This window comes from Carassius carassius, chromosome 2 (genome assembly GCF_963082965.1).
Source record: "Carassius carassius chromosome 2, fCarCar2.1, whole genome shotgun sequence".
NCBI classification, from domain to species: domain Eukaryota; kingdom Metazoa; phylum Chordata; class Actinopteri; order Cypriniformes; family Cyprinidae; genus Carassius; species Carassius carassius.
The window spans coordinates 12,792,741-12,819,924 of NC_081756.1; the positions used below are offsets into that span (position 1 = coordinate 12,792,741).

The following is a 27,184-nucleotide window of genomic DNA, read 5'->3' on the forward strand; positions in this document are numbered from 1 at the left end:
GCTGTTATTTTCATACTATAGAGAGAATGGTTTTGAGTTGGGCTTTTAAATGTTAGCCTCAAGCTACAGCTTTGGGTAGCAACAGAGAGAAGGTGGAGATTTGGAGAAAGTCAAAAATGAAAGAGTACCAAAATAAATTACAGTAAGGATATTTTCTGCTTTCCTAGTCGGGAAATTTAATTTTTCATTTTTTATATGGACTTCCAGCAATTCCACCACAATAATAATATAATATTATTAATAATATATATATCACACACACAATTCATTTTATGCCTTTGTCTAAGTTGTTTGTTTAGATGTTGAGCGCGTGTAAGAAGAAAAGAAAAGCCAAGTATAAATCTTAAAAATAAATATTACATTTCTAAACGTGTCTAAAACAATATTCATGTGATTCATTGAATGTCAAGTTTTCTTTGTGATAAACTATTTCTGCAGTATGACAGTAAACTATAGTTAATAATTTGCGAGGCAAAAATACATATATACAACAAGATCAATGAATGTAAGATTTAGCAATGCTGCTCACACTTGCAATCCTTATTTTTTTATATGTTGTTCCTCCTGTGTCCTTAAAAGGTGGTTACAGTCCCCTTACTGTTTGAGTGGGACATTCACTATTTAAATCAGTTGGCATGGACTCTCGGAGTGTAATTCATACGTGTTTGTAGGTGGGGTAGGTGTAGGCACAGTGGGCAGAGGTGGGAGTTAACCCTTTGAATGAGCCATCCATCCATGTGTGGCAGCTGTGACAGCTAGTGCACCCTAGTGCTGACTCAATGGAGCCCACAAAGTGGGAGCATAATCTTGATCTAAAGGCTGCTGTCAGTTCTCACGCACACATACCACTCACTTTTGCCGTTGCACATCTGACAGTTCTGTGTATGTAAAATTTTGTGTATGTGTGTGTGTTCTGGATTCTGCTGTGCTCGTGGGAACGCTGCTATACTTAGCTGCCGTGTAAGAACCCTCCCTGATTATAAGGCCAGAGCCAAGCAATCGGAACTACTAGCCTGCCTCTGGAATTAAAGTACTCAGAAAACGCATCTCTTGAAATCTGTTGTAATGGCAGTATGTACATGAGCACATGGGTGAGTGTGGGTGTGGGTGTGAGTGGAAGAGATCACAAGGTGTCACAACCTGGTCACAGTGGTCATATTCCTTCTTCCTGTCTGGTGTATCCTATTATGTGGTCATCGAACACACACACACACAACTCTGAACCGAAGACAGTCCTGTAGCCGGAATGTTTTAAGGAGAAGTGATAGATAGAATGCCAATAATAGAAGAAGAAAAGCCATATTTTTCTTCACTGCTTCCCAAAGAAGCCATTCGCACATCTGCTGTTGTCGATTTGTTTGCCTGTTTTTGGTAGACGTTGTGCTCCGAGCAGATTACGTCCTGTGTATGTGTGTGATGTCCTTCCTCTGCTGTCCAAGAAGCCTGGTTCCCGTGGTGTGGCCAACCTGTTTTGTCTCGCTTCCACTGATGTAACCTTGCTAAAAATAATGTGCTGATCACACACACGCATGCAGCGTCTGTTCACCATTAAATTAACATACCATGCTGTCCTCACAGTCAAGAAACATCCTGACATGGCAGATGCCATTTAAGAAAAAGTAGATGCTCTTCCAGTGTAATTTCTTATCCACAGTTTCCTGTCATTTTTTTTATTATTTTTTTATTTCAGCACTTCTTCTTGGTCCATCTGTTATGTTTGTCCTGTTTTCACTCCTCTTTGATTTACAGTGCTCATCTGGCTTGTCCACCGCTCTCAGATCATTCTCTGTGAAGTTATTCTTTTGAACTTCTTCTCAACCTCAAAACCTTCATGTCCTGAGTAAACCCTACAAAAACTGCCATATTGTTTTTCAGTTCATCTGCACATCAGTTAACTTTTTTTTAATCGAATGTTTTTTGCTTTTATGTAAAAAATAATAATAACATATTAATATTATTAGCATCTTTGTTGTTGTTTAATAAATATAAATAAATATAAAAATAAAAATTGTTTGTGACAAAATTTAAATCAACAAACCACAAAATCTACTACTACTATTAAACATAACATAATCAATAATGATGATGATGATGATGATTGTTATTATTTTTCCCATTATGTACTGAACAGCATGTCCTAGGCTATATATGGTATGAAGTGTTTTTGACGCGATTTGAATGAGTGAGGAGAGTGAGTCTTGGGTACAGCATTATCGTGTCCTGACTAATTCATAGTTAGGAGGCGGAAGCGCTGTCCCGGGTGGCCGTGAGAGTAGGACAGTCACGAGTCAGGAGTATTTTAAACAAGACAGCAGGCGGAGACGCGGCGCGGCGGTCCGCGCTGTAAGGGAATTCCGGGGACGCGCGCGCTGACGTAAAGGAGCCTGAGGGCGGTGAAAGAAGGAGGAGGAGAGAAGAGAGCGTGCGCGTCTGTACTGCAATAGCTGTGAGTCCTTTCAAAAAAATAAAACCAGCTCCGCTCACCGCAACTCGATCCCTGCCTTAACTCACAGACACAGCTCTGTGCTCGCTATAGAGAGCGGAGACTCACCCAACAACAACAACAACAAATATCAGCAGCACGCGCCTTGCGAAGAGACACAACACACTTCTGGCATTTAAACCGAAGGATTTTGCGGATTACTATTTGTTGTTATTCAGCCGTGTTGGACAGATAACTGTTATACGCCGAGGAGAAGTTACGGATAAACTGCGCCCGCGACATTCACCGGTAACGACGGGAGTTTTAGTGGCACATTCGTGTTTTAGCCCTTGTTTTTGTTCTCACGCAGCGTTTGACGCGACGCTTCTGCATTTTATCTCCGCGCTTGTGATTCAAGCTTCTTTATATGTGATCACTCATAATTTAATCATTTCACCTTCAGAGTGTCCTACATCGGACGTGTCTCGAATCATCTGTTAGGAAAACTAAAAGATGTACTCGTTTGTTCTCCAACAGATCCCGTCTGAGTTTGGGGAGCGCTAGTGGAGACGCCAGCTGAACGAGTTTTACTACTAAAGGTAAGTTAGTTTTCTCAGTTGTTTTATCATTGTTATCCCCTTGGTAAACTCGTGACTACTTTATAGTTTAGTGTTGGCCGTGACTGAAAGACTTTTCACTCCTTATTACAGGGTAGCAACAGTCTGTGTGAATGTAAGCGTTGTAGTAACGGTGACCGGAAGATCAGCGCGCATTCCCCACGCGCATTAACTCTTTACTACCCACAACTCGTGGCTTTGAAACAATGGCTGGCCTTCTGTCTTCAGAGAGAGATTCTTAAGACAAATCAAAGCAGTGTTTAATTCTTAAGTTGGGCGTTTGGCGGTGTAGTTTATCGCTGCATTGTGTAAGCGGGGTGTTCAGGCAGACATTGTTTAGATGGAGGTCGTAAAGTCTCAGTCGCACGTGTGTCCGGTGTAAGGGGGTTGGGTTGACTGTGTAAACTGACCCGGCCCATCCGCAGTGACGAATCCTGCTTACCTGTGTCAAACGAAGACCTTTTCATTTAAAAGTACTAATACTATACTAGTACTAATATATATATAATATCAATAGCACAATATAATGCCAAACTACTGGTGTTTCTTTTATTACTGTCTTCATGCATTAGAATGGTTTTGACTTTCAGCTCTATGGAAGAAAAATAAATGTTGCAATGAATCTTTTTTAAAGAAGCTGAACCAGAAAAGAACCTCACTTCATTTATGTTTGTTGGACATGAGAGGGCAGGGCTCCACTGCCGGGATGTGCCGAGCTGGGCAGTCTCAAAAAGCTGAATAAATTGCCTCAGCCTGCTCGTGCTGAACTGAATTCGTCTGTCTGAAAGGAAATCTTTTGCATCTTTTTCTAGTACAAGCCTCCAGCCCTGCCTGGGGGTGGGTTTTTTTTTCTCTCAGCGTTAACATGTGCGTTTGAACATATTCCGGTGTCTCGGTTAAGGGAATATGCAAGGAGAAATTACTCTGTAACACGCTAGGAGGAATATTTGTGTTGATGTTATATAAAGATTGCTCAGAACATGTAAAATTGTCGATTGTATGAGCATCTCTGGGGGAGAGAGTTGGAATGCTCTGCATTTTGATCATAAACAGCTGTGGAAGTAAATACGTGAGTATATGAAGGACAGGAAGATTACGTTAAAGATAGACTTCTGATCAATTAACACTACTGACATGAAAACAGAGTGGCTGTTTGTTTTCGCTTCAAAGTTGTGGGCTGTAAATTTCGAGCGCAGCAGCTGCCGAGACTCGGTCCTCCTCAGACCAAGCGGATGTTTTGAATCACCCGCCTTACTGCAGTTTCACTGCCCCTTTATTCTGATCGCTTAAAGCTATAGGTCAGACTAAAATAAACACTACTTGGTGTGAATATATACTCATGAGACTGAATGAGGGCAATATTTTGAGGATACATGAACCATTGGTTTGAATTATAACTGTCATGGCATAAAATAATTGTTAAATCATTGTTCTTTGAAATTAACCGTTTCACAGAATTGAGTCGATCTTCCTCTTGCTAACTTCAAGTTACTATATAACATTCAGGGTGTGTTTGTGGTGTGTATTTGATCCTAACAGGTGGAGTTAAGAGAGAACGGTGTGGGTTGCACATTTCATGTGTGAGCGTGTGAAACCAAGGAATGATGATGTATCTTGTAGGTCAGGGGGCTCGCTGGAGTGCTTAGTCACTGTACGCTCGTCACAGTAGCCATTTGACAGTGATGATGACGGAGAGCCAGGCTTCCGTGAGTGTGGTTATACTAGTATTTCAAGGCTGTCCGAAAAAAAAAAAAAAAAATTGTAGGCTGTAAAGTCCTCCTCGTTCATTCCAGCCGAGCTCTAACGGTTGTGTGTGGGAGAGTTTTTAGGACTGTACTTTTGTGGTAAAAGGAAGTGATATAGGCAAGTTAGAGGAATTTCACAAGAGAAAGTATGCGAGTCTGTGAACACGTGTTATTATGAAGTTGGTTGATGAGTTTGGCATGGGTGGTGCAGTTAAACACAACAAGAATGAAAAAGGTTTAATACTGTCTGACACCACATTTTTTCCCCTTTGACTAGTTTATTTTTTCCTTTGTCACTTTGCCGGTCTGTTATCTCACATTTTGGCAGAAAACCAGAGTGAGGGGAAAAGGGAAAGGGAGTATAAGAAAGGGAGAGGCGGTGAAACTCTAGTGGGAGTGGTTGAGAGGAATGAAGGGAGGGAGAGTGGTGGAACACAAAAAAGATCAGTCATGTTTCTGTGACTCACTCAGATGTTTTTTGGATAGAGTGAGCAGCCAGGATGCAACACACAGATCGCTGACATGCGTCATAACGTGGCAAACGTGGTGGGGGAAATGTGACTGAAGAGGGATTGTTTTCCTGAATTGCAAACATCTTGATTTTCCTAACAGTAAAGTCAAATTTTCCATCTATTTATGGTCAGTAACTTGTATCATATTTCAGTTAGAGTGTCTAAAATATTTTACATGCCAGTCGTGACTCTTCATCCCACTCTGCTGGATCCCGCTCCAACGTTGTGAGCGTCAGACACGAGTGATGCCATGGCAACCTGAGAGCTGGCTTGTTTGTGATTTATTCTTTTTGTTACTAATAACTAATAAGTGTGTCTGTTTTGTTGGTGTCTAATACACTTGCTTCTGGGAAGTGAGGAGTTTGAACGTAGGTGGGGACTTTTGGGAGCTAATAAGACGCAAACAAGGCAGAAAGACAGATGTTCTAGGTTTGACTATTACAGTAATGAAAAGCTGAGATGTTTTGATAGTTACAGAGAAAGGTCATTTCTGGTACTTTGTATTCATAATGTTAAAAGAGAATGAAAGAGCGAACTCGTGTTTCCTGACATCTCACAGTGTCATGGTGACACATTTGTACAGATCTGTGTGGCATTAAAAGTTTTCTTGCAGATGGCTGTGCAGACACATTCCAGACTTTCATGTCTAGCAGACACTCACACACTGAGTCACTGCCATTCACGCACAGCACCCGTCTTTCAGATTTTGCCATTTGGGTTGTGTCTGTTGGGTAATGTGCTGGCACATCAATTACTCTTTCTGTTCCTTAAAAGTTTTACTCTAGTTCTCAGAAGAACTGCTACAGAAGTTGACCGACTGCTGTGATGAAATAACCCAGAGAGAAAGACATCAGAAACATTTGCCAAGCCTCAGAGGATTTAGCATGATGAGAAACTAGACACCTGACCAGTCCATGCTTTCATTTTTTGCGCCATTCATAAATATGTACACAGAGAATATGTTCCACAGGATGTTACATCATTCCCCTCAGTCCCTTTTAAGACCCCCCACCCTCCTCTCTTTTGAGAGGCACACTTCCTGTAGCTCTGACGACAACTTCCTGTCTTATCATATCTGTTCTGCTTTCTTTAATCTCACATGCTGGTATATTCACATTGACAGACAAACACAACAGCAGAATTTTCTCTGGCTATCCAGAGATATCAATATATATATTAGGTCTGAACAATGGATAGAAAGAACCAAGTCCCCACACTACATTTATTTTTCAAATAATCTGTGAATGTATGTCACAAACCTGAAGAAAAGATCTGTCGTCACTTTCATTTCATTATGTCTTGGAAGTCAACATGAGATCAAAATTGGCCTTATAGACTTTCTTAATGCACCTTTCTGGTCTTATTGTCAAGATTATTTGTGCACATTATTTCAAAGCCTACATAATCTTTAATCCAAGTAACAACTCGCTCCACCTTTTGAAATGTTTCTTCTTTTTAGATAGTGTCACTTTTCACAATCCAATTAATTAAGTCCCATGCTACATATTTGTTGTTTGTTTTTCAATGAATATCCTTTCTCAGTTCGAACTGTGACACGTTACAGAAGTAAAATGGTTTGTAAACCGTTTCATGTTGACTTCTCCTTTTATGAGTAATATCAGTGTCAGTAATACACCTCATTCAAGGTAATGACAAAGGGTGTTTTCTCAGCAGTGCTCTACCACAGTGACAGCATGGCTGTTTACTCTTTACAGGATGTGACCACTAGTTACTAAGAAAAGCATCATGTTTCTCTTTGTGTCAACTCAACAAGAAACAACAGAGACCTGTATTCAAGATTTACATTATTAGTAAAATTGCTGATTTTTTTTTTGTGTCATGTCAGGAATGACAGTATTTAGATTAGGGTCACCTGAGTCCTTCCCATCTAGAAAGACCTTAATCTGGGCACTTTTATACACCACTGATGTGTCCTGGTTTATATATTAGCCTTCCTATGTATTCATTAACCGTTTATACCAGATGGACAGCATTTTAGTGCATTTTAATGTCAATATTATATCGATGCCTGTGATGTTAGTGCTCCAAATGCCAAATCTCCAAATGCTCCATCCAGATGGATACATCATCTGTCTAGCAACCATAAATCAGGAGAGATGAACTAGGTCAAGGGCGATGACAAGAAAACTAGAGCAGGGAAAGCAATTGTGGTCTGTCCATAGGGGCCAGTCGTGGATGTTTTTATTGTAATGTTATTTTTGGAAGGGTGGTCAAAGGTTTTGGTGCGAGGATTTGGCCATAGTCAAACAAGAAGCGAGCACTGCTTGTGTCCTCAGCTGAACCCACTCTCAGAATCAGGATGTAGGCCACACTCTGTTCCATGTACACATGTTTGTGTGGAGGCTATGAGTGTGGGCTTGGAAGGCAGTGATGCTATTGTGACGACTCAGCCTTGCATCATTGGCAGAGGCAGACGCATACACACAGGGAAGGGAACAGACGCAAGCCTACTGTGACATTGTGCTTCTTTGTGCCTCGGAGTATGATATCTATCTGAGTTGGGTTATATAATGGCCACACGTGAGTGCTCACCCACAGGTCTTTCCGCCGGCTCACAGAGGAACATTCCAGCTCTCCCAATTCCCCTTGTCTTCTCATGTACATAGCTTTACCACCAATCTATTTCCCTCTCCTGGCCTAATTCCTTGACTCCATTCCATGTCGATTTTTCCACATACTCACTCGCTCAGCTGTTTTTGCTCTCCGTGTTGCTTCATGGTAGTTTCTGGCAGGAATGAGGACACTGTCGTCATGCCGGGAGATGACATCATTCACAAAACCCATAGAACTATTTTAAAATGGAATTGCTTTCACATTGACATGTTCCTTATGTCAGTTCCCATTTATTTAAAATGTGAATGGTAAATTGAATCGGTTTTTGAAAACATTACTTCAGCCGTCATATCTTTTGGTCCAGCTGTATGGTTGGTTAGTTCTCATGGTGATTTCCTGAAGGTTTTTTTTTTTTTTTGTCGTTTGATTGGACAGGGTTGGTTGTAAGCGCCCACATACGTGGCCATCATTTGGTTTGGTGTTTTAAGCATTGATCTGAAGTGTGACAACCGAGCCAGTGACTGGAATAGTTGTTTGATGTTTATTGTCATGGGTAATTTTATCAAGCTGAGGGGCGATGTGGGGGTGAATGGGGAATTTTTTTTTAAATTATGATATCATCGTTGTAACATTTTGTGATTTAAAGGTGATTTGAAATTTAAGTTACTTTTAAAGAGTTTTTTTTGAAGTATGAGTAAATACACATGACATTTCTATAAAACAGTTGGCTAAAGCATGAAAGCGAATAGAGATGTGATGCCTTGCAATAAACCCATAACCACACAACCACGTTCACTCGTATAATCAATTGCACCGCAAGCCACCTGTTTTCTCCAGTCTGATCGATGTCTGTGAGTTTCGGATTCCTCGGTTTGGTGAAACATTTAAAAATCCCCACTGTAATTTTACAGTTCCTATGTTTTGCATCTAAAACAACGCACTGTGACAGATATCAATGACGGCACACTTTCAGAAATTCCCTATGCTGTCACCAGGGTGGGCGTCCAAGATCACCTGACCGTAAAGAGTGTGTGAGAGAAGGGGGTTGAGTCTGGTTTGTGGGGTAAGCCCTTTCCATGGTTGAGTCATGGGAGTTCCCCAGTTACGCAGCAGAAAGCTAGCTGTTATCAGACCTAATGTGTGCGTGTTTCGATATATATCTCGTACAATTATAAGAATCAGTTTCAGAGTCCTGTATTTTTCCCAGATTACTAGAAATCGATATTACTAGTGATCCAAAACATATTCTCGTAAAAGCAAAGCTGTAGCAGTATGATTTGTCTCTCTATGTGAAATGTGGAAATGTAGTATGGAGAAGGTTCAGTTTGCGTTTGTGTTTTTATACTATGAATGTACACTGAAAGCCACCACCCACAGCTGTCTGCCTCTACAGTCTTCAAACATTTTTAGGCAAAAGACCCCCCAGTTGAACATTGCGGCAAAAAAAAGTTTTAGCAATAAGCTGTAGCTTTTTTGTTTCACTAAAACTGGTTTATGATATCAAAATAATATGGCAGACTCACTGCTGAAGACCCTTGGTTTACTGTGTACATACCTCTTTTACACAAACTTACATTTTTCTCTTATGCAAAAAACATGCACATATACCAGCCCCCGAAAACAAACCACTTTCTACTTTCTGGAAACCTATCAGTTCCACCTTTTATTTCTCATGGGGTGTTTTTCCTGAGCCACAGTTTTCACATGTGATTGTTGGCTTTCCACACCAATGTCTCTATGAGAGCCAGTCCTGTGTTTATTCAGACACCTCCCCACAATAACTCTCTCACCATTGTGTATGTGGGAGACTGTATCATGGATTTCCTCTCACTGTTGTCCTGTTCACCACCAAAGAGATCCCAGTGTGGCAGGCAGATTTCCTTTAGTTTTCTTTTTTTTTGGTTATTATTGAATAATGGTTATTATTGAATAAAGAATTTATTTATTTATTAGTGATTTGTCAATTATAAAAAAAAGTATTCTTTATTGTGTTCCTAATAGAGAATAGAATAATATGGGGAAAACAAATGAGTTTTATTAAAACCCAATTCTTGTCCAGATCTTTTTTAAATCGCAATCTTCTCTGGAGTCATTTCTGACACCCTGTCTGTGATAGGGTATTGATGGCACAGCTGTGAATCCTGGCTGTTTTTACAACACTTGTTCTGATTGGATTGAATGAAGCCAATGTAAAAGATCAGGAACACAAATGAGAATAAACTTAGGCCCTGTCCACACTGAGACTCATTTCACTGTATACACATACATTTTGTACTGTATATAGGCGTTTCATCCACACGGATCCGGCGTTTCGGTGAAACTGATATTTTTTTAAACTGGGTTCCACAGTGGATAAATTTGAAAATGCCACTTTTGTGTTTTCTTGTGGACCGCAAATCTGTATATTTTCTGAAACAAAGACGTCATCAGCCCAAGTCTCGCCCTTAGTCAGACGTCGCTATATCACATAACCGCAACAAAAACATGAACAAACACTGATGATTGTCTTATTATTAACTAACAGTAACACAGATTAATAAATATATTGTTCCATGTTCGTTTGTATACCACGCCAAAGGTTTATGCGCATAGTCAAGTCAAGTCAAGAATTCAGTGATGTCATCTCTGTTCAGTTTAAATAGTGTCTGTGCATTTATTTGCAATCAAGTCAACGATATCGCTGTAGATGAAGTGTCCCCAACTAAGCAAGCCAGAGGCGACAGCGGCAAGGAACCGAAACTCCATCGGTGACAGAATGGAGAAAAAAAACCTTGGGAGAAACCAGGCTCAGTTGGGGGGCCAGTTCTCCTCTGACCAGACGAAACCAGTAGTTCAATTCCAGGCTGCAGCAAAGTCAGATTGTGCAGAAGAATCATCTGTTTCCTGTGGTCTTGTCCTGGTGCTCCTCTGAGACAAGGTCTTTACAGGGGATCTGTATCTGGGGCTTTAGTTGTCCTGGTCTCCGCTGTTTTTCAGGGCAGTAGAGGTCCTTTCTAGGTGCTGATCCACCATCTGGTCTGGATACGTACTGGATCCGGGTGACTGCAGTGACCCTCTGATCTGGATACAGACTGGATCTGGTGGCTACGGTGACCTCGGAATAAGAGAGAAACAGACTAATATTAGTGTAGATGCCATTCTTCTGATGATGTATCAAGTACATCGGGTGTTATGGGAAGTGTTCCCGGTTCCGGTTTACCTAATTAATGCAGCCTAAATATCCTTTAACGGATTTGGATATTAAAAGCATATTAGTATGTTATGTGTATGCCAGGTTAAAGAGATGGGTCTTTAATCTAGACTTAAACTGCAAGAGTGTGTCTGCCTCCCGAACAATGTTAGGTAGGTTATTCCAGAGTTTAGGCGCCAAATAGGAAAAGGATCTGCCGCCCGCAGTTGATAGGTATTATCAAATTGCTCTGTGTGCCATGTGTTTAAAATGCGTGGGAAGCTCACGGTGTTTGCATGCGTGGGTGTTTCATGGGAGCACAGCCGGTCTTCTCACTTTGCTGTCTCCCAAAAGAACACTTTAATTTTAGACCAGTCTTTTTTCCCTAATCCGTCCATCCATCCTGTTCAAGCCTTCTGCTGTTCTTTTTCTCCCTCCACCCCTTGCTCTATTTCTTTCTATCCTTTCCTCTCTCCATCACGCCTGGCCTAATGAGATTAACCTCAGTGTCTCTCTTGTCATAGACACACTCATACACATGCAAATAATCAAACTCAAGCAACACAACACAAGTACACACACTCCTTTATGTACACATGCACACAGAACTCACTGGCTTGATTCCAGGGCTTTGCTCTGCTCGTCCCCTCCCTCACATCACTCTCACCCTCTGCCAAGAGGCCCTAGGAAGGGTTATAATGACCTCAGTGTACTCACCCTACAGGTGAACTCCCACAAGCCCATCTGTGCAAGCTTTACTCCCATTAGAATACAGAAGAGCACTGCACCCTAGAGGCAGCAAGTGGTACTGAAGTTCTGGAGGGTTCCTTTGTTATTAGCTGCCTTCAGGCCAAACACTCATACAGCCTACAAAGGATGTTTTCCCCATGTGTTTAATGGATTTGGCCGTTTTTTTGTGCCTCAACCCCTTATGCCCCATCTCTCTTTTCTTTCTCTCCCCAGTTGGCAGGAGTAGCAGTAAATAGCTTCTCTGTCGTGTTGGTGAGTGGCCCTCACTGTTTTGCAGTGGAGGGCTTCACTCTCACAGCTAGTGTGGTAAGTAACCATGCGTACTGTTCTCTTGGTAGTGTAGTACTGAACAATAATTTATATCAGTAAGAATATGTGGTGCTTATTAGCATATGAGATTAAGCTGATATATAACTATTATAGGAAAACTGAAAAAACTTGACTTGCCCTAGCAACTAGCTAAAATAAAAATTGCTAACTGAAATAAAAATCTAAGCTAAATAGAAATATAAAAAACAACTGATAGATTTTCAGCTAAAATATAAATGTAACAGCTAATTCAAAATATTAAAACTAAAAGTATATAAATGATACTAAAGGAACACTGATAAGTGTAGCTAATAAATTAAGAGATTAGATGTCTGCTCTGCCATCTGACTTTCTCAGATTTAAGCCAAGACATTGAAGGCAGCTTAATGGTGTACTAGATAAATAGTGTCACAACCACTTCACTTAATGTTGGAAAGAATGCAAGAATTTGACATGTGACAGCTGTATTTGCTAAGATATTAAACGTGTGTTTATTGTTTAGGCTGGATGCATCACACAGCAGAACAGTTTGCTGGGTGCAGCACACGGAACCCTTTTCCTCTGGACGGACTCAACCGGGGACCATGGGCTTCCGTGGGCAGCCGCGCCTGGCCACCTACCTCCAGGTAATATACCTCATGATCAGGGCCGCATCATGCTTTTGGTGACTTCACTGATAAAGTTGTTAACTGAGGCTACGTTTACACGACAACAATGGAGTCAAAAACTGAAAAGTTTTTCCCTTACATTTTTAAAAAGTTTCACGTATACATGACAAAGTTTTCAAAAGTATTCCATTTACACACATCCACGGAAACGGGCAAAAGTTCTGTATTACAAACCTGTTTTCAAAATTACGATGTTTCAGTCACCAAAACGACGTGTAAACAAACAGGCAAAACGCATAAAACGTTTCCCTGTTTTTGGGTGAAAACGTTGTGTAAACCGCTCCTGAGCTATTAAGGAATGATCAAAGCAAAACTTTTTCTTTTCTCTTGATAGGTGCTTAACAGGTGTCAATCAGCACCAATTCCTCCCCCATATGCCACCCAGTCACATGACTGGGCTGAATCATTCTAGTAAATTTTTAAACAATGGGTGAGTTTTTATTAAGCTTATTGTTGTTTTACAATACTTCTGGCAAAAGTTTGTTAATGTGTCCTTGTATTTACAGTCCCTTACATCGAGGAGATAAGCAAGACCTGTCATTGCAAAGGATGCCCCCTGTTCCTCCCAGGCCTTGGGAACAAACCAGAACTGGCCAGGGATATGAGCCATTGCCTGGTGATAACCACAACCGACTGCACAATGGCTACAACGTAGGACCTCCTGCACACCTCACAGCTCGAGCCAGTCAGCTACTGAAGGTGATTACTGACCTTGTATTTCATTACTGTACCTTTCATATGTGCTCTTTTTATATAAAAATGAATAGTGTTCCTGTATGTATCAGTATGTATATATCAAGTTATGAAAGACTAGCTTTATATTACACTGAAGTTGTTATACAAATTTTTTGCATTAAATTGAATGTGTAGCACAGTGTTCTATAGTTGAGAGTACTTTCACCAACTTCTTTTTCTCTCGCTTTATCCACAAGTACGGTGCTCCTCATCCTCAGCTCCCAGCCCATGACTCACGGCCCATGCCTCCATTAACTGATATATGGACTCAACCTCAGACTCAGCAACAACCCAGGGGGCCTCACCCTCATTCTGGACAGTTAAAACGGCCTGGGCCCCCTCTGGGAGAGCACTCTGTCATTCAGCATACCCCTGCTCCATCTCTGCACCGGCCCATGGAGGACTGCCCCAGTGCGAGCAAGAGAAAGAAGAGCTGTGGGTCTGAACAGGTTAGTCGAGAGCGTATCACGACATTTGATGTCCTTACCTCTACATTTTTTTTTTTTTTTTTTTTTTTCATAAGACTTGCCTCTAACAAGTGTTCTAAGAATCCCTTTTTTACTTTTTATTATGGCAGATGACTTCTTCAGCCATGCAGCGCTTATCTGGGCAGCCTGTACATTTGAATCAGCAGCCGTCCTCCATCTACCCCCCAACAAAACCTGGCTTTTGGAACCCATTGCACAAAGGAGGAGCACCCTGGAACACAAATGAACACAAAAGCAGACCCATCGATTTTCAGGTGAGTCATCACTGATCTGAATATTATTATTCAATAACATCTGTCTGAGTTTAATGTATGGCATCATCTGTCACTGCCACTTTATTAGCTTTCACCTTTAACCTTACGCCACCCACACACTAAACAATTTCAGCGTTGACTTTCCACTTGTCAGTGGCGATTGTGACAGGCCAGAAATCAGATGCAAATCTATTTAGCAGGTTAAATATCTAAACCTGTCTGCAATCCAAGTAATGTAATGTGAAATATGTTTTGACTGTAACTCACATCGCACAATGATAGAGAATCGTGTAGTGTGTGTAAAGAACAGCAATCCATCAAATTAAAATTTGTGTATTGAGTAGCTGTTACTACTTACTTTGAGTCTTCCCTTTTGTTTTACAATTGATGTGCTTGGCTTACTTGACTAATTCCTATTCTCTATTTACAGGATTCAGCTAAGTCAGTAATTGAAAGTTTTACCTATAAACCGCCTCCCTTGAATCCATCAACCATGTCTTCACCCACCATTCCCACCACAAGAGGCTACGAAGAAAGCAGGGGTCCTCCACCACAGTCCCACAAGCCTGCTCAGTCACCACAGTCTCTGGGACCACCTTCACAGAACCCTTTTATCCATCATTCTCCATACCCCTACCCCAACAACAGACCTTCAGCCCAGACCCAAGGAGAACCACGTGGCACTACTCCACAAAGAGGACATTGTTCTGGAGTGAGTTCTTTGGCTAACCAGGCTCCACCACCAAATACATCCTCATCATCACCACAGGCAGATGGGGAGCACCCTGCACCCTCACCAGCAAACCACACCTCTGTGCCTTACAGTCACCCTCAATTCCAGCCTCACCCAGGGCTGGTCCTTTCCAGCCCACAAGCCAGCAACCAGGCCCAGGCCACAGTACCTCAGCACAACCCCCATAAACCCTGGAGGAATCAGGTAACACACTCACACAGAATAATAGCTGATGATCACATATATTCAACTTACATTAACCAAAACCTATTTGATACACAAACAGAACTGCCTGCTTCAGGCTTAATAATGTGGCTGTTTAATATGAAAGAATATTACGCTACACAACATATGCTGTAAACCATGAATGTTATTAGTTACAATATTTTGTCCAATGATATGCTGACTGTAATATTCATTTCCCTTTAGGAATCACGTGACTTTTCAGATTCTCAGGTTGCTGCACGCTTTTCTCAGGCACTGAATAGGCTTGCTGGGGCCAAACAGGGTCCAGGGACCCCCCAGCGTGTGAGCCCTCCACAGGCTCCTGCTCGAAAGCCTGTCATTACCCCAAACCTAGAAACTCCTTGCTCTCTAAAACTATACACCAATGTTGGAAGCATTCCTGCCATGAGCTCAGCACCCTCTACCACCTCCTCCATTCCCAGCACCCTGAGCAGCTGGAGAGCAACGGATTCGTCAGTGCTAGTTTCAAACCCAAACCATGTATCCATGATTGGTCAAAATCTAACACATCCAGGGTATCAGGGTATCCATACGGGTGTTGGAACCCTTCCAAAACAACATAGAGGTGCACAATCTCAGATTCAGTCCACTCTTCCCCACACAGGACAGGGTAGACTTAACTACACCCCAGTGTCCTCTTCTCCATCCAACCTAAACTCAGGACTTCAGAGATCAGGGGAGAGCGTCATTACCAGCAAGACGTATAACACTCTCCCTCAAGTCAGTTCACCTTTACATTGTTCTCAGCCTCCAGAACACAAAAAAGTCAACTCAGCCCTACAGGAAATTTCTAGTTATTCATTCAGCTCATCACCCATTCAGGCTTCCTCCTCAGTTTCTCAGGCAACTACTACTGTTCCAGCCTCAGTCTACTCAAGGTCCTGTTTACAGCCAGCTGCCCCAAGCTCTCAGTCCATTACTGATGCTTTAAACAAACTTGATGCAGAGCTGCAAGGCCACATGCAAGCAGAAGAGAGGAGGAGAAACCAGAATGAAAAGAGGAAACGGAATGTAGAACAACAAGAAGTGGAGACAAAGCCACACAGTGAGTCTGCTATCAAGAGTCTGGAGCATTTGGTGTCAGGTAGTGCAGCTGAGCCTTCACCTCCTCGTTTGTCACCAGCCAATGCATTCTCCTCCATCTCACTTCCTAGCCAGAATTCACTACCTTATCCCTGGTTGAGTCGAGGAGGAGTGCCCCCACGTCTTTCTGGAACTCCAGCAAATGTTGTGGAGCGCTCACAACCACCTCCTCTTACCCCCCAGACAGAATATGCCCGTGAGAAGCAAAGGCAGAGAGAGAAATGGAAGAGTGGAGCACCAACTCAGAATTTCACTGGCAATCCCACATACCCCTCAGATTCGGGTCTCATTAGTCCCTCCGAAAACCACAGCCACACCATGCAATTGAAGCCTGATCCATCCATAGATGTCACCAAGATGAAAAGCTCTCATAATGCTGAGAATATTGACACTATTCCCAACCCTCCACCTCTGCGTGAGCCACCCAAACTTTACCAGGCCTTCCCCAAGGATATTCGTTCTTCATGCACACCTATCAGCACGGCTACAAGCAGTCTTCAGAAACATATGCCTAGTACAGGATTTGGTAGTCTGGGTAGCAGTGCTAGACGTTGCAGTGGTGATTCTGATGGTGCCCAATTTGAAGAGGAAACATCTGAGCTCTTGCCTGATGGATTGGCTAACATTATGAAGATGCTGGATGAGTCCATCAAGAAAGAGGAGGAGCTATATTCTGGTCAGAGTGGAGAACGGCCAGTACCAGAACCTCCATTTTATACAAACGTGGAATCTATGAAGGGTTACTTATGCACGCCAGACCTCATGCCTACCCTTAAGAAATCTCCAACTGAGGATTATCAGCCAGATGGCCATGCAAGCCCACCTGTGTTAAGTCGGCAAGGCTCACTGGCATCTCCTTGTAGCCGTACTTCTTCACTTGAAGAAGAAGAGGAGGCTCTTAAGGTCATTCCCAAGCCTGCCAAGTCCATTTGCATGAAGTCTCAAGAAAGCAGTTTTGCCACAACAGGAACCAACTATCGCCATAGTGACCTGGCCAAGTTGTATGGTCTTCCAGAGGTAGAGAAAAGTGAGTTTGAGGATGATGAAGAAGTGGATCGGGAAGATGAAACTCCATCCTGTTCACCACCACAGCGGCCACACCTCCATCAGACAGGTGTGAACAACATGTTTAAAAACCTTGCATCTGTACTTGAGAGTCCAAAGTACACCTACCGAGGTGGACCCTTTGGTCGTCCTCCTCCCTCTGCTTTTATGGGAGTGAAGTACTCATCATCTTTTTCACTGGAGCCTGACATTTGCAGACAACAACAAAGCACTTCTCCCACATCCGGTTTAGCCAATCACCCAGGTTTCAGCAGTCCAACACAAACCCCTGCCATTAGCAACTCAGGTCAGCCTCATCCCCTCTCACCTACAGATTGGGCATCGGAGAGGAAGAGATGGGATAACATAAGCCAGTCAGATCCTTTGGGCAGTGATGATGAAGAAGAGGTTTCAGACGAGCCCACACAACAAAACGAATCTGGAACTGTGAAAGACTTGTTGGAAAAACGACCAAAGCTGACCACCATCTCAGAGTCTTCACTAGCGGAGCTTGGTCATAGCTATGAACTAAACAAACATATACAACTTTATAAAGACCACTCAAAGGCAGAGTCACAGGAGACATGCAAACCTGATAAAGAAAAGGACCGACAAAGAGACCGAGAACGAGAGAGGAAACACAAACACAGTGGCAGTAGCAAAAAACATGAGGACAGGAAAGAGAGAAAGAAAAAGCACAGAGAAAGACACGAGGATGCATCTCTTTCCTCATCCTCATCTTCCAGCTCCAGTCGACGGCACAGGGAGGGAAAGTCACACAAGGAAAAAAAGAGCCGGCAGGTACTGGGTAACCTGCACCTTCAGAGTAAGGAGTTTAGGGAGAAGGAACGAGAGCGTGATGGGGACAAAAAGAGAAGGAAAGAGGAATGTAGCCAAACCCCGTGTGAAAGGGAAGAATGGGCACGGAGCAAAGACAATGGAACCACCTCTGGACGTTCCTCTGATCTCCCATCTGCTTCTTCAGCATTATGTTCTGACGACTTTCAGAAACTGAAAGCACTAACAGATGGGCCACCCAAAGAACTGAAGATACGCCTCATAAAGGTGGAGAGTGGGGACAGGGAGACATTTATTGCTTCAGAGGTAGAGGACAGAAGGATTCCTTTGGAGGAAATCACCATAAAAAACACAGCTAGTGAAATCATCAGAGCCTGCAAGTAAGCAATATTTGTGTGCAGAAAATCTTTAAAACAAATAATCTCTCGGCTGCAGTTGCAATTTATTTTGATGTGACTTGGACCATGAAAGGCCCTATCTAATACGTAATGTCTTGTTTCAGGGGAGCTCGCGTTAAGGGGAAATTTAAGGAATCGTACCTCCTACCTGCCTTCTCTGTTAAACCAGTTTTGACCACAGAACAGCCCATCCCTCAAGAGAAACTCAACCCCCCCACACCTAGCATCTATGTAAGCACTGCAGTAGCATCTTCTGCCCCCCGTGGTTTTTGTGTGTGGTTTTAAATGCACGATAACCTCTGCTTAAGTAATACCACAGTTGATGTCCAGTTGTATAAAAGTTTGTCTTAATGACTCTATCTTGTTGTTTCTGTGCAGTTGGAAAGTAAAAGAGATGCATTCTCTCCGGTCCTGCTGCAGTTCTGCACAGATTCTAAAAACCCAGTTACTGTCATCCGGGGACTAGCTGGCTCCCTCAGATTAAGTAAGTTTATGCATAATGTATTATGGATCGATGGACAGATACTCACGTCGTACATTTTTGTAACCTTTAACGGTTGTCGTTGTGGAAACTAAGTTGTATTAATATTTTATTCCTTCATCTTCATAGATCTTGGTCTGTTTTCCACTAAATCTTTGGTGGAGGCAAATGCAGAGCATGCAGTAGAGGTCAGGACCCAGGTCCAGCAGCCAGCTGATGAGAACTGGGATCCCAGCGGCACTGGCCAGACCTGGCCCTGCGAGAGCAGCAGGTCGCATACAACAATTGCCAAGTATGCCCAGTACCAGGCCTCCAGCTTCCAAGAGAGCTTACAGGTTTGAACGCAAGCATACACCCCTACAAAGCAAAAGTGAGGACACAGTGTTTGTTGTCCAGAGATTTGTCATTTTGTTTGTACAGTTCTGTCTGATATAAACTATAAAATGAATGCCATTTGAATTATATACGTCATACACTCAACATGCACCTATACCATTGTCTGCCTTTAAAGGAAGAGAAGGGCAGTGACAACGAGGAAGATGATGATGATGATGAGAAATTGGCCACCAACTCTGAGAATACAACCAATAACTCCTCAGCTCCCAGCTCCAGGTAAGTCTTTTAAAATTTGTGTATGGTCTGTGTGAACTGTGGTCATTTGATTTTCTACTTTGATTTTCTAATTAAGACATAAATAGAAATTAGAAACGTTTTGATTTTATTTTTTTTAAGAAATGGAAAAAAGAAAATTTAGCTTAATTTCGTATATTTGTTAATGGGTAAATTATTATTACTTTTTTCTTCGTATTTGTGGGCGGCCATGAAATGCCCCTTTCGTTGCCCATCTTCTGTACTACGCTGTATAGGCTGCAGACACGAGCTTAGTTCCTTTTCAACAGGATAGACATGGCAGGCGAGCCAAACTTATTCACAAGAATTCTGCCGCTTTTTCATGTAGGCTACTAACGACACTTAGAAGATAAATAAATCTATATTTTTACGGCTGCTGATTGTTATTGAGAAAACAGAAATTGTTCATAACCAGTAAAACGACATTTGACTTCTAGGCCTATTTAAGAAAAACCTCACAGGTAACATGTTTTCATTCACAGTTACAAACTACAGCAATTGAAGCTATACACCTCGTATTAGGGGTGTGCCGATCACGATCGAGACGAAATACTGACGAGATGCACATTAGCGATCGGCCGATCGTGATTGGCGCACCCCTACCTCGTATAGAGTGAAACAAGTAGGCTACTGCACTCCAGGTGGTTGGAGGTGCTGACACGGTCCAGATAACATTGGAAAGACTCCATCATTTTTGGTCATACACCCACAATAACAACAAAACCCTCAAAACAGAATATGCTTTCTTCCGTCTCTGAACTTCTTTTTTGAAATGCATCACAAATATGAACCAAACAAAGCGTCACTGACATAAGAAACACGTTTATGGAAATGTCTGCCTTGAAACAATTCAAACTGAAAACAATTATTATCCGTTATTTGTAATTTGTATGAAACCAATGACAAGTACAGTGTTTCCCATCTGAGCTCATTATCTGTAGTATTTCAGGCATAAAGCAGAGGAATAAACCTTTTATTTACCTCAGAAGAAGAATGCAATGTGATGCTCGGCTTGATACAGTGGAGATCATTTCAGACGAGAAAATCATTCATTCTATAATCATTTAATAGTTGGGCTTACGTGGAAAACTGAATTGATGCAGTACTTGAAATGGTCTGGAATAATGGCGGCATTAGTATGATCTTGTTTCAGTTCATAATTCCAAAGTATAGCCTATATTTAGGCCTTAAGATATTACAGTAGAATAAATATTACGGTGAAAGCCTGTGTAAAGCTTTATTATAAATAGTTTTTATTTGTTGGTTTTTTTTATATGTGGTTTGGGTTTTCTTTCCCATGAAACGCAAACTGCCATTATGTAAAAAGCAATTCTGCAGCAGTCATGAAAAAAATTATAATGTTTTATTTATTTATTTTGTAAGCACCGCTAGTAGCTTACACAACAGAGTCGCATGATTCTTGTGAATAAGTTTGGCTTGCTGCATCTCTCCTGTTGAAAATAAACTGATCTCACGATTGCTGCCTATACAGTGATGTAGATATGGAAGACCGGGGACGGAAGGGGCGTTTCAGGGCCACCCACACATACAGCACACATATTGAAACCTAATCTAATTTTTTTTTTACCCATTCGAAAAATACAGCAACATTTTTGTTTTTCTGTTTCTTAAAACAAGTAGAAAATCTAATGACCAGAAGGTACACAGACTATGTCTAAAGATCTCTCTAAAATGGTGTTACTTAAAATGGTTTAATTTATCTTTATAGTTCAGAGCAGAAACCTGTGGGGAAGATAATAAAATTTGGCACCAACATTGACCTGTCCGATCCCAAAAGGTAAGACTACTGTGCATAAATGTTTAACCTTATCTTATTTGGATGATATAAAAAAACTTAAACATGTGAAACTTAAAAAAACTGGTTGTTGATACAGAAATAGGTGTCTCCACATGTGATGTGCAAGCATGTATGCAAATCTGTTAACTAAATTATGTTGTGTCTTTTTCTTAAGATGGAAGCCTCAGCTGCAGGAACTGCAGAAATTGCCGGCATTTATGCGTGTGTCCTCCAGTGGGAATATGCTGAGTCATGTTGGCCACACCATTTTGGGAATGAATACAGTACAACTCTACATGAAAATCCCAGGCTGCCGCACACCAGGTTTGATGCTTTCTTGATTTATGAGTTAGACTAGAGAATCAAGGATAGATAGTCTGCTTTGGCAGGTAGAAGTATTGGTGTTAAATTTAATGTTCAATGCTTATATCATCAGGACACCAGGAGAACAATAACTTCTGTTCTGTAAACATTAATATTGGGCCTGGAGACTGTGAGTGGTTTGCTGTCCATGACAACTACTGGGAAGCCATCAGTGATTTCTGTGAAAAGTAAGAATAAATTGATCAAAAACCATGTCAAATGATACTAATAGTCAAACGATGTTTAATTCTTATATATTTTTGTTCAGATAAATACTTTACTAACAAGTTTGTGAATTTTCTCAGACATGGCGTCGACTACCTGACAGGATCATGGTGGCCGGTTCTGGATGACTTGTACCGCGCTAACATCCCTGTGTACCGGTTCATCCAAAGACCAGGAGATCTGGTATGGATCAATGCAGGCACTGTGCACTGGGTTCAGGCCGTGGGCTGGTGCAACAACATTGCTTGGAATGTTGGACCTGTCAACTGTGAGTAACTTACACATTAACATTTTAAGAACTTCTGTTCTGTAATCATTCAAAAAGTACTGGCTTTTTGTTGTTTTAGTGCCTGTAGCTGAAAAATTAAGATTTTTTTCCCATTGTCATTACAATAACATATGTATGACGTGTGCCAAGAATATAGCATACTTTTAGTGAAAAATAAAAGCTAGTTGCTTTAAACTGCATTTTATCAGTCATGAGGATTACATAAGCAGTTGAAACTAAATGTGTACAACTAAAATCCTGTGCACAGAAATGTAAAAGGAAAAAAAAATGTTTCTGCATTCGTAGCTTATCAGTACCAGTTGGCTTTAGAGAGATTTGAGTGGAATGAAGTGAAGAAAGTCAAATCCATCGTTCCCATGATTCACGTATCTTGGAACATGGCACGCAACATCAAAGTCACTGACCCAGACACTTACAAGATGATCAAGTGAGTATGCAGTAGCATTATGGACTTGTTCTTACAAAGTTACATTATAATTAAGTAGCATGGACCTACATTTAATACATCTGCCTTTCCTCCTTTCCAGACACTGTCTCCTCCAGTCTATTAAACACATTCAGATTCTGAGGGACCAGCTGGTGGCAACAGGAAAGAAGATCTCCTACCAGAGCAGGGTGAAGGATGAGCCGGCCTACTACTGTAACGAGTGTGATGTGAGTTGATTCTGCTTCATTATTTGTATAGTATTGGCAGGTGCAACATAGAAAAACCCACCAAACACATGCAGAATTCTGTTCCATAAAAATAATTTAATTCCAACATTCAGCCGTGTCATCTCAAGTTATAAAATAATAATGGCAGAGCCCATTTTAAAGGTGCAGTGTATAATTGGTTTTGCAGGGTTTTTTTTGGGGTGTCTCAAGGTCCAGGCTTTAAGAGCTTGTTTGTTTTGTTCTTGTGCAGGTGGAGGTGTTTAACCTGCTGTTTGTGACCACTGAAACTGGCAGTCGGAAGATGTATGTGGTGTACTGTGAGGACTGTGCTCGACAACGCAGCCCAAACCTCTCCAATGTAGTAGTGCTGGAGCAATACCGCATGGAGGAGCTCATGAGCATGTACGACTCTTTCACCCTGGTAAGTGCATCCACACGTTTTATCAATGTGAACAGACAAAAACAAAGCTTAAAAAAATAAACCAACATCATTTGTATGTGTGCTTTCCCAGGCTACCAGTTCCAGCTCCCGATGAGGACGCCTCATCCCTTTCCCTCACACAGCCATAACCAAAACTCCTGCTCGCAGGACGAGATCTTTTATTTTAGTCCAATGAAGAATTAAAACATTTACCGTTGGAAAGAAAAAATGACTACTGTTAATGTTTGTTGAACAGCCAACCGAGAACCAGTTTATTCAGCATTGTTTACAGAACCAGTCAGCCAATAGGACTCCAGTTTACTTCTGTCGGTCTTGTGTACCGACCTCTGAATGGCTCTGCCGGACTTCAGATGGAACGCAGTTTGGTGCTGTCACAGAGTTGCCGAGATCCTGTCCATATGTGTTTTTGTTCTTAAGTTTTCTTTCATGTTGCTCTCTTTTTTTGTGTGTGTAAATGCTCTTTGTACTTTTTGTGGGTGCTTTTTTTTTTTTTTTTCAATAATTTATTGTTTTTAAACCTAGAACAGCCTAGATATATACCACATTGGCCTTGTGACTTGTATTTAGTGAAGATATAAATTAATAATACTAATAATAGAGCTATGGACATTTTTCTAAAGCATTAAGAATTAATAAAAGTACAGTTGATCAGAATGCTTCAAAACATACGGGTTTTAAAAGATGTTTTCAGTTTTCATATGGAATGTTGCGTTTATATAAGCATTTAGGATTTCATTTAATCATTTTCCCTGCATTTTCTGAGTAGAATTGTCCGGTTTCAGCTGTTTTGTTCAGTGAATTGTTTTTCACCTCTATACAGACCTTTCTTTTTTTTTTTAATTGTAAAATTTTTTTATTTAAAATGTAATTCTATTTATTGGATATTAAATATTCTCCCCTGCCTCAACATGGTTATCAGAGATGTATTAAGGGGTTCTTTTGTTAGTCTAAATCCTCTGTAAGATTTCAAGGGTGCTGATTCTTTTCTTTTGGAGTTTTGGTGCTTGCCCCTTTAAATATCTTTCCTGTCTATATATATTAAAAATCTCTCATAACTGACTCCTTGTAAATGTAGATTGTAGGACACAGAGGGTAGATTTTAATTCAGAAGTTCTGTTATACACAAATGTTAAAAAAAGACCGTTTCCCCACATGTTAACATACAGGTCATCTATGATCACTTATGTATTTGAACACCTGCCTCACCAGTTTAAATGTTTATTTTGGGAGGAAGAAAAAAGAGAAAAAGATAAAATCCATGGGCCATGTTCATATGAGTTCTCAAATTAGACGTGTTCTCTGAAGCTTTCATTTTGTTATTGACTAAAATGGTTCCTTGGACTGATGTCAGTAATTCTGAGCCTAGATTAGCAGCTACTTTTTTCATGAATTCAGGTGATTCCTGAATTGGGGCTAAAACAGTTTTTGATACTCTTACACTCAAATAGTGGTGCTTCTGTTCTGTTGTAAATGCTGTTCTTTTGAGGACACATTTGCTGTGCTGATTACAGCAGGCATAAACTTTCTGTATTCACAATATACAGTAACTGTGTAACAGTGGGTTATCATACACCTAAAAATCACATTGAGCTGTAAATTGTTGCATTTTACTGAAACGAGTAACATTGTGAAAGGGGATTTTACGCATTATTGTTTTTGATTTATATACTGTAATGTTTTACAGCTTTAGAGGCGTGAGCATGAAATAATTCATGTATTATCAGGAAAATGGTTTTGATTATGATATAGATGGTGCTGAGTTCATCTAGAGCTACGTTTTTTTTTTAAGAAATATTTTTTTCCTGTTGCAATATATACACTTTCCTCTATTCCTCATTTTTATTTTATTTTTGTGGTTATTTAAAATCTGCACTGTTTTTGAATTCACGCGAAGCAAACTGAGCCAGACATGTCTTAAACACTTGTGAATTCGTGTGACAATGATATGATTACTCTGAATAATATTAAATGCTTTTGATAAACTTTGATCTGTTCCGTGTCTCTGTATTCATTCAGACAAAGCATAAGGTTACAAAAGCCTTCGGGATATTTTATTACATTCTAACATGACAAAAACAAAGCCTGGTCCTTAAAACAGTAGAAGGGAGATTTAAAGCAGTAACAGCAAAAAAAAAAAAAAAAACATTTATATAATACCTATATAAGAGACAAAACCATTTCTTAAAGGGGCATTATCAAGATATCCAAATACAAAGTCTTGGTGATTAAAACAACGTGTCTGATATTTGTCTTCAGGTTGCTTACATTTTTTCAAGTTTCCATTTTTGGCAAAACTCAACATGAACTAAGAATGAAATACTTCTACAGCATTTATTAATATTAATGTTAATTTCAACATTTACTAATGCATTATTTAAATCAAAATTGCTTGTAAACATTAGTTACAGTTTTTCTCAATTGCTTTGGTACATTTCTCGAATCATCCTTGAGATTTGCAAAACAGTAAGTGAATTTCTCAAAACTCGAACAAATAGCAAAACATAATAGATTACCTGCAAAAGTCAGTCTCCTGCTCAAAATCCTTAGTTCATCTCTCAAAAATAAATATCTGTGTCAGTGAACATGTCAGTGCCATCAGAATGACAAGTCCTTGTGTCATAGTTTATGGATAAGACAGTCAAATTGCTTAGTCATGTTGTCAATATAACTGTTCTCTGGAGGGATGTTCTGATGTAAACCATGGCAACATTTTAGATGACAGTTACTGTATTGAACAGTATGCCATATGCTTATGTATGCCATATAGAGCTCGGGATCGTGACGTGAGCGGATCACAGTAACGCAAGGCATTGTGGGATTTTAGGACACGGAGGTTACGGGAGAAGCGTAGAGTAGCAGTAATATTAGTATTTGCGGTAGTATATTGGTATATTTTAGAAGTAGGCTAATTCAGTTTAGAAAAACGACAGAATGGTGAACGCATGTTGCATTGTAAACTGTCATATTCGTTCTCACGATCGGCGTGGAAAACGTACAACAAATGGGAGTATTTTTCATCTTTGCCATAAACCTTATGAACTGCATATGTTGCATACCATGTGTTAAAGTTAACCATGTGTTATTAAAGTTAATAGAGTTATTTAGCCTACCCCACATAACTTCACCTTCAAACAGCTTCATGTTCAACTGCTTCTTTTTTCTCCATTTTATTTTTTCTTATTCTTTACATTGTCTTGTTTTTTTATTGTATTGCCACCTTGAAATGTATTCTAACTGTTTTAATCTGTAAGGTGACCCACAAATAAAATGCATTATTACTATTATTATTATAAATGATGGAAAACTATGTCAATTATAAATCTTTTTATTTGTGTCACATAACATGAACTTAGTGCAATGCTGAAGTAAATATGGTAAGTAAATAAGTAATTATAACAGAACTTGCACAGTAACAATGTAGTGCAAAATAACAGGTAAAATAAATAACAGGCACTTATAACAGGACCTGCACAGTAACAATGTAGTACAAATATAACAGGTAAAATAAATAACAACTTGAACTTAGTGCAATATTGAAGTAAATATGGTAAGTAAAAAAGTAATTATAACAGGACCTGCACAGTAACAATGTAGTGCAAATATAACAGTATATAACAAATATAACTTCAAGAAATGACAACATGTCATAATAAAAAAGGCACTATGTACTACAAACTATTCACAATCTATTGAACAACGAAGTGTTTGTTCAGTATTCAATCAGTTCTGTGTGCATGAGGCACAGAGCCACGGCTCA

The 27,184-nt window shown here is 40.5% G+C and overlaps 1 protein-coding gene across 1 annotated transcript; it reads left to right on the top strand.

Moving 5' to 3' along the window:
* The first annotated feature begins 2,270 nt into the window (after positions 1-2,270).
* On the top strand, positions 2,271-25,415 carry LOC132103146 (lysine-specific demethylase 6B-like). Its single transcript, XM_059507998.1, has 22 exons — positions 2,271-2,731; positions 2,960-3,021; positions 12,003-12,095; positions 12,601-12,724; positions 13,101-13,196; positions 13,273-13,465; positions 13,699-13,950; positions 14,079-14,243; positions 14,674-15,180; positions 15,406-18,527; positions 18,650-18,776; positions 18,924-19,029; positions 19,156-19,361; positions 19,538-19,638; positions 21,386-21,454; positions 21,630-21,778; positions 21,891-22,005; positions 22,123-22,310; positions 22,617-22,758; positions 22,859-22,985; positions 23,236-23,406; positions 23,498-25,415. Exons 4-22 carry the CDS (start codon positions 12,606-12,608, stop codon positions 23,519-23,521), a joined length of 5,979 nt encoding a protein of 1,992 aa, XP_059363981.1. The 5' UTR covers positions 2,271-2,731; positions 2,960-3,021; positions 12,003-12,095; positions 12,601-12,605; the 3' UTR covers positions 23,522-25,415.
* The last annotated feature ends 1,769 nt before the right edge of the window (positions 25,416-27,184 follow it).

Excerpts from the sequence above, each read along its gene's own strand:
- LOC132103146 (XM_059507998.1), top strand. The coding sequence starts at position 12,606 with ATGCATCACACAGCAGAACAGTTTGCTGGGTGCAGCACACGGAACCCT. Across the intron at positions 19,030-19,155 it reads AGCTGGCTCCCTCAGATTAA|ATCTTGGTCTGTTTTCCACT; the intron begins GTAAGTTTATGC and ends TCATCTTCATAG. Across the intron at positions 22,006-22,122 it reads ATCAGTGATTTCTGTGAAAA|ACATGGCGTCGACTACCTGA; the intron begins GTAAGAATAAAT and ends GAATTTTCTCAG.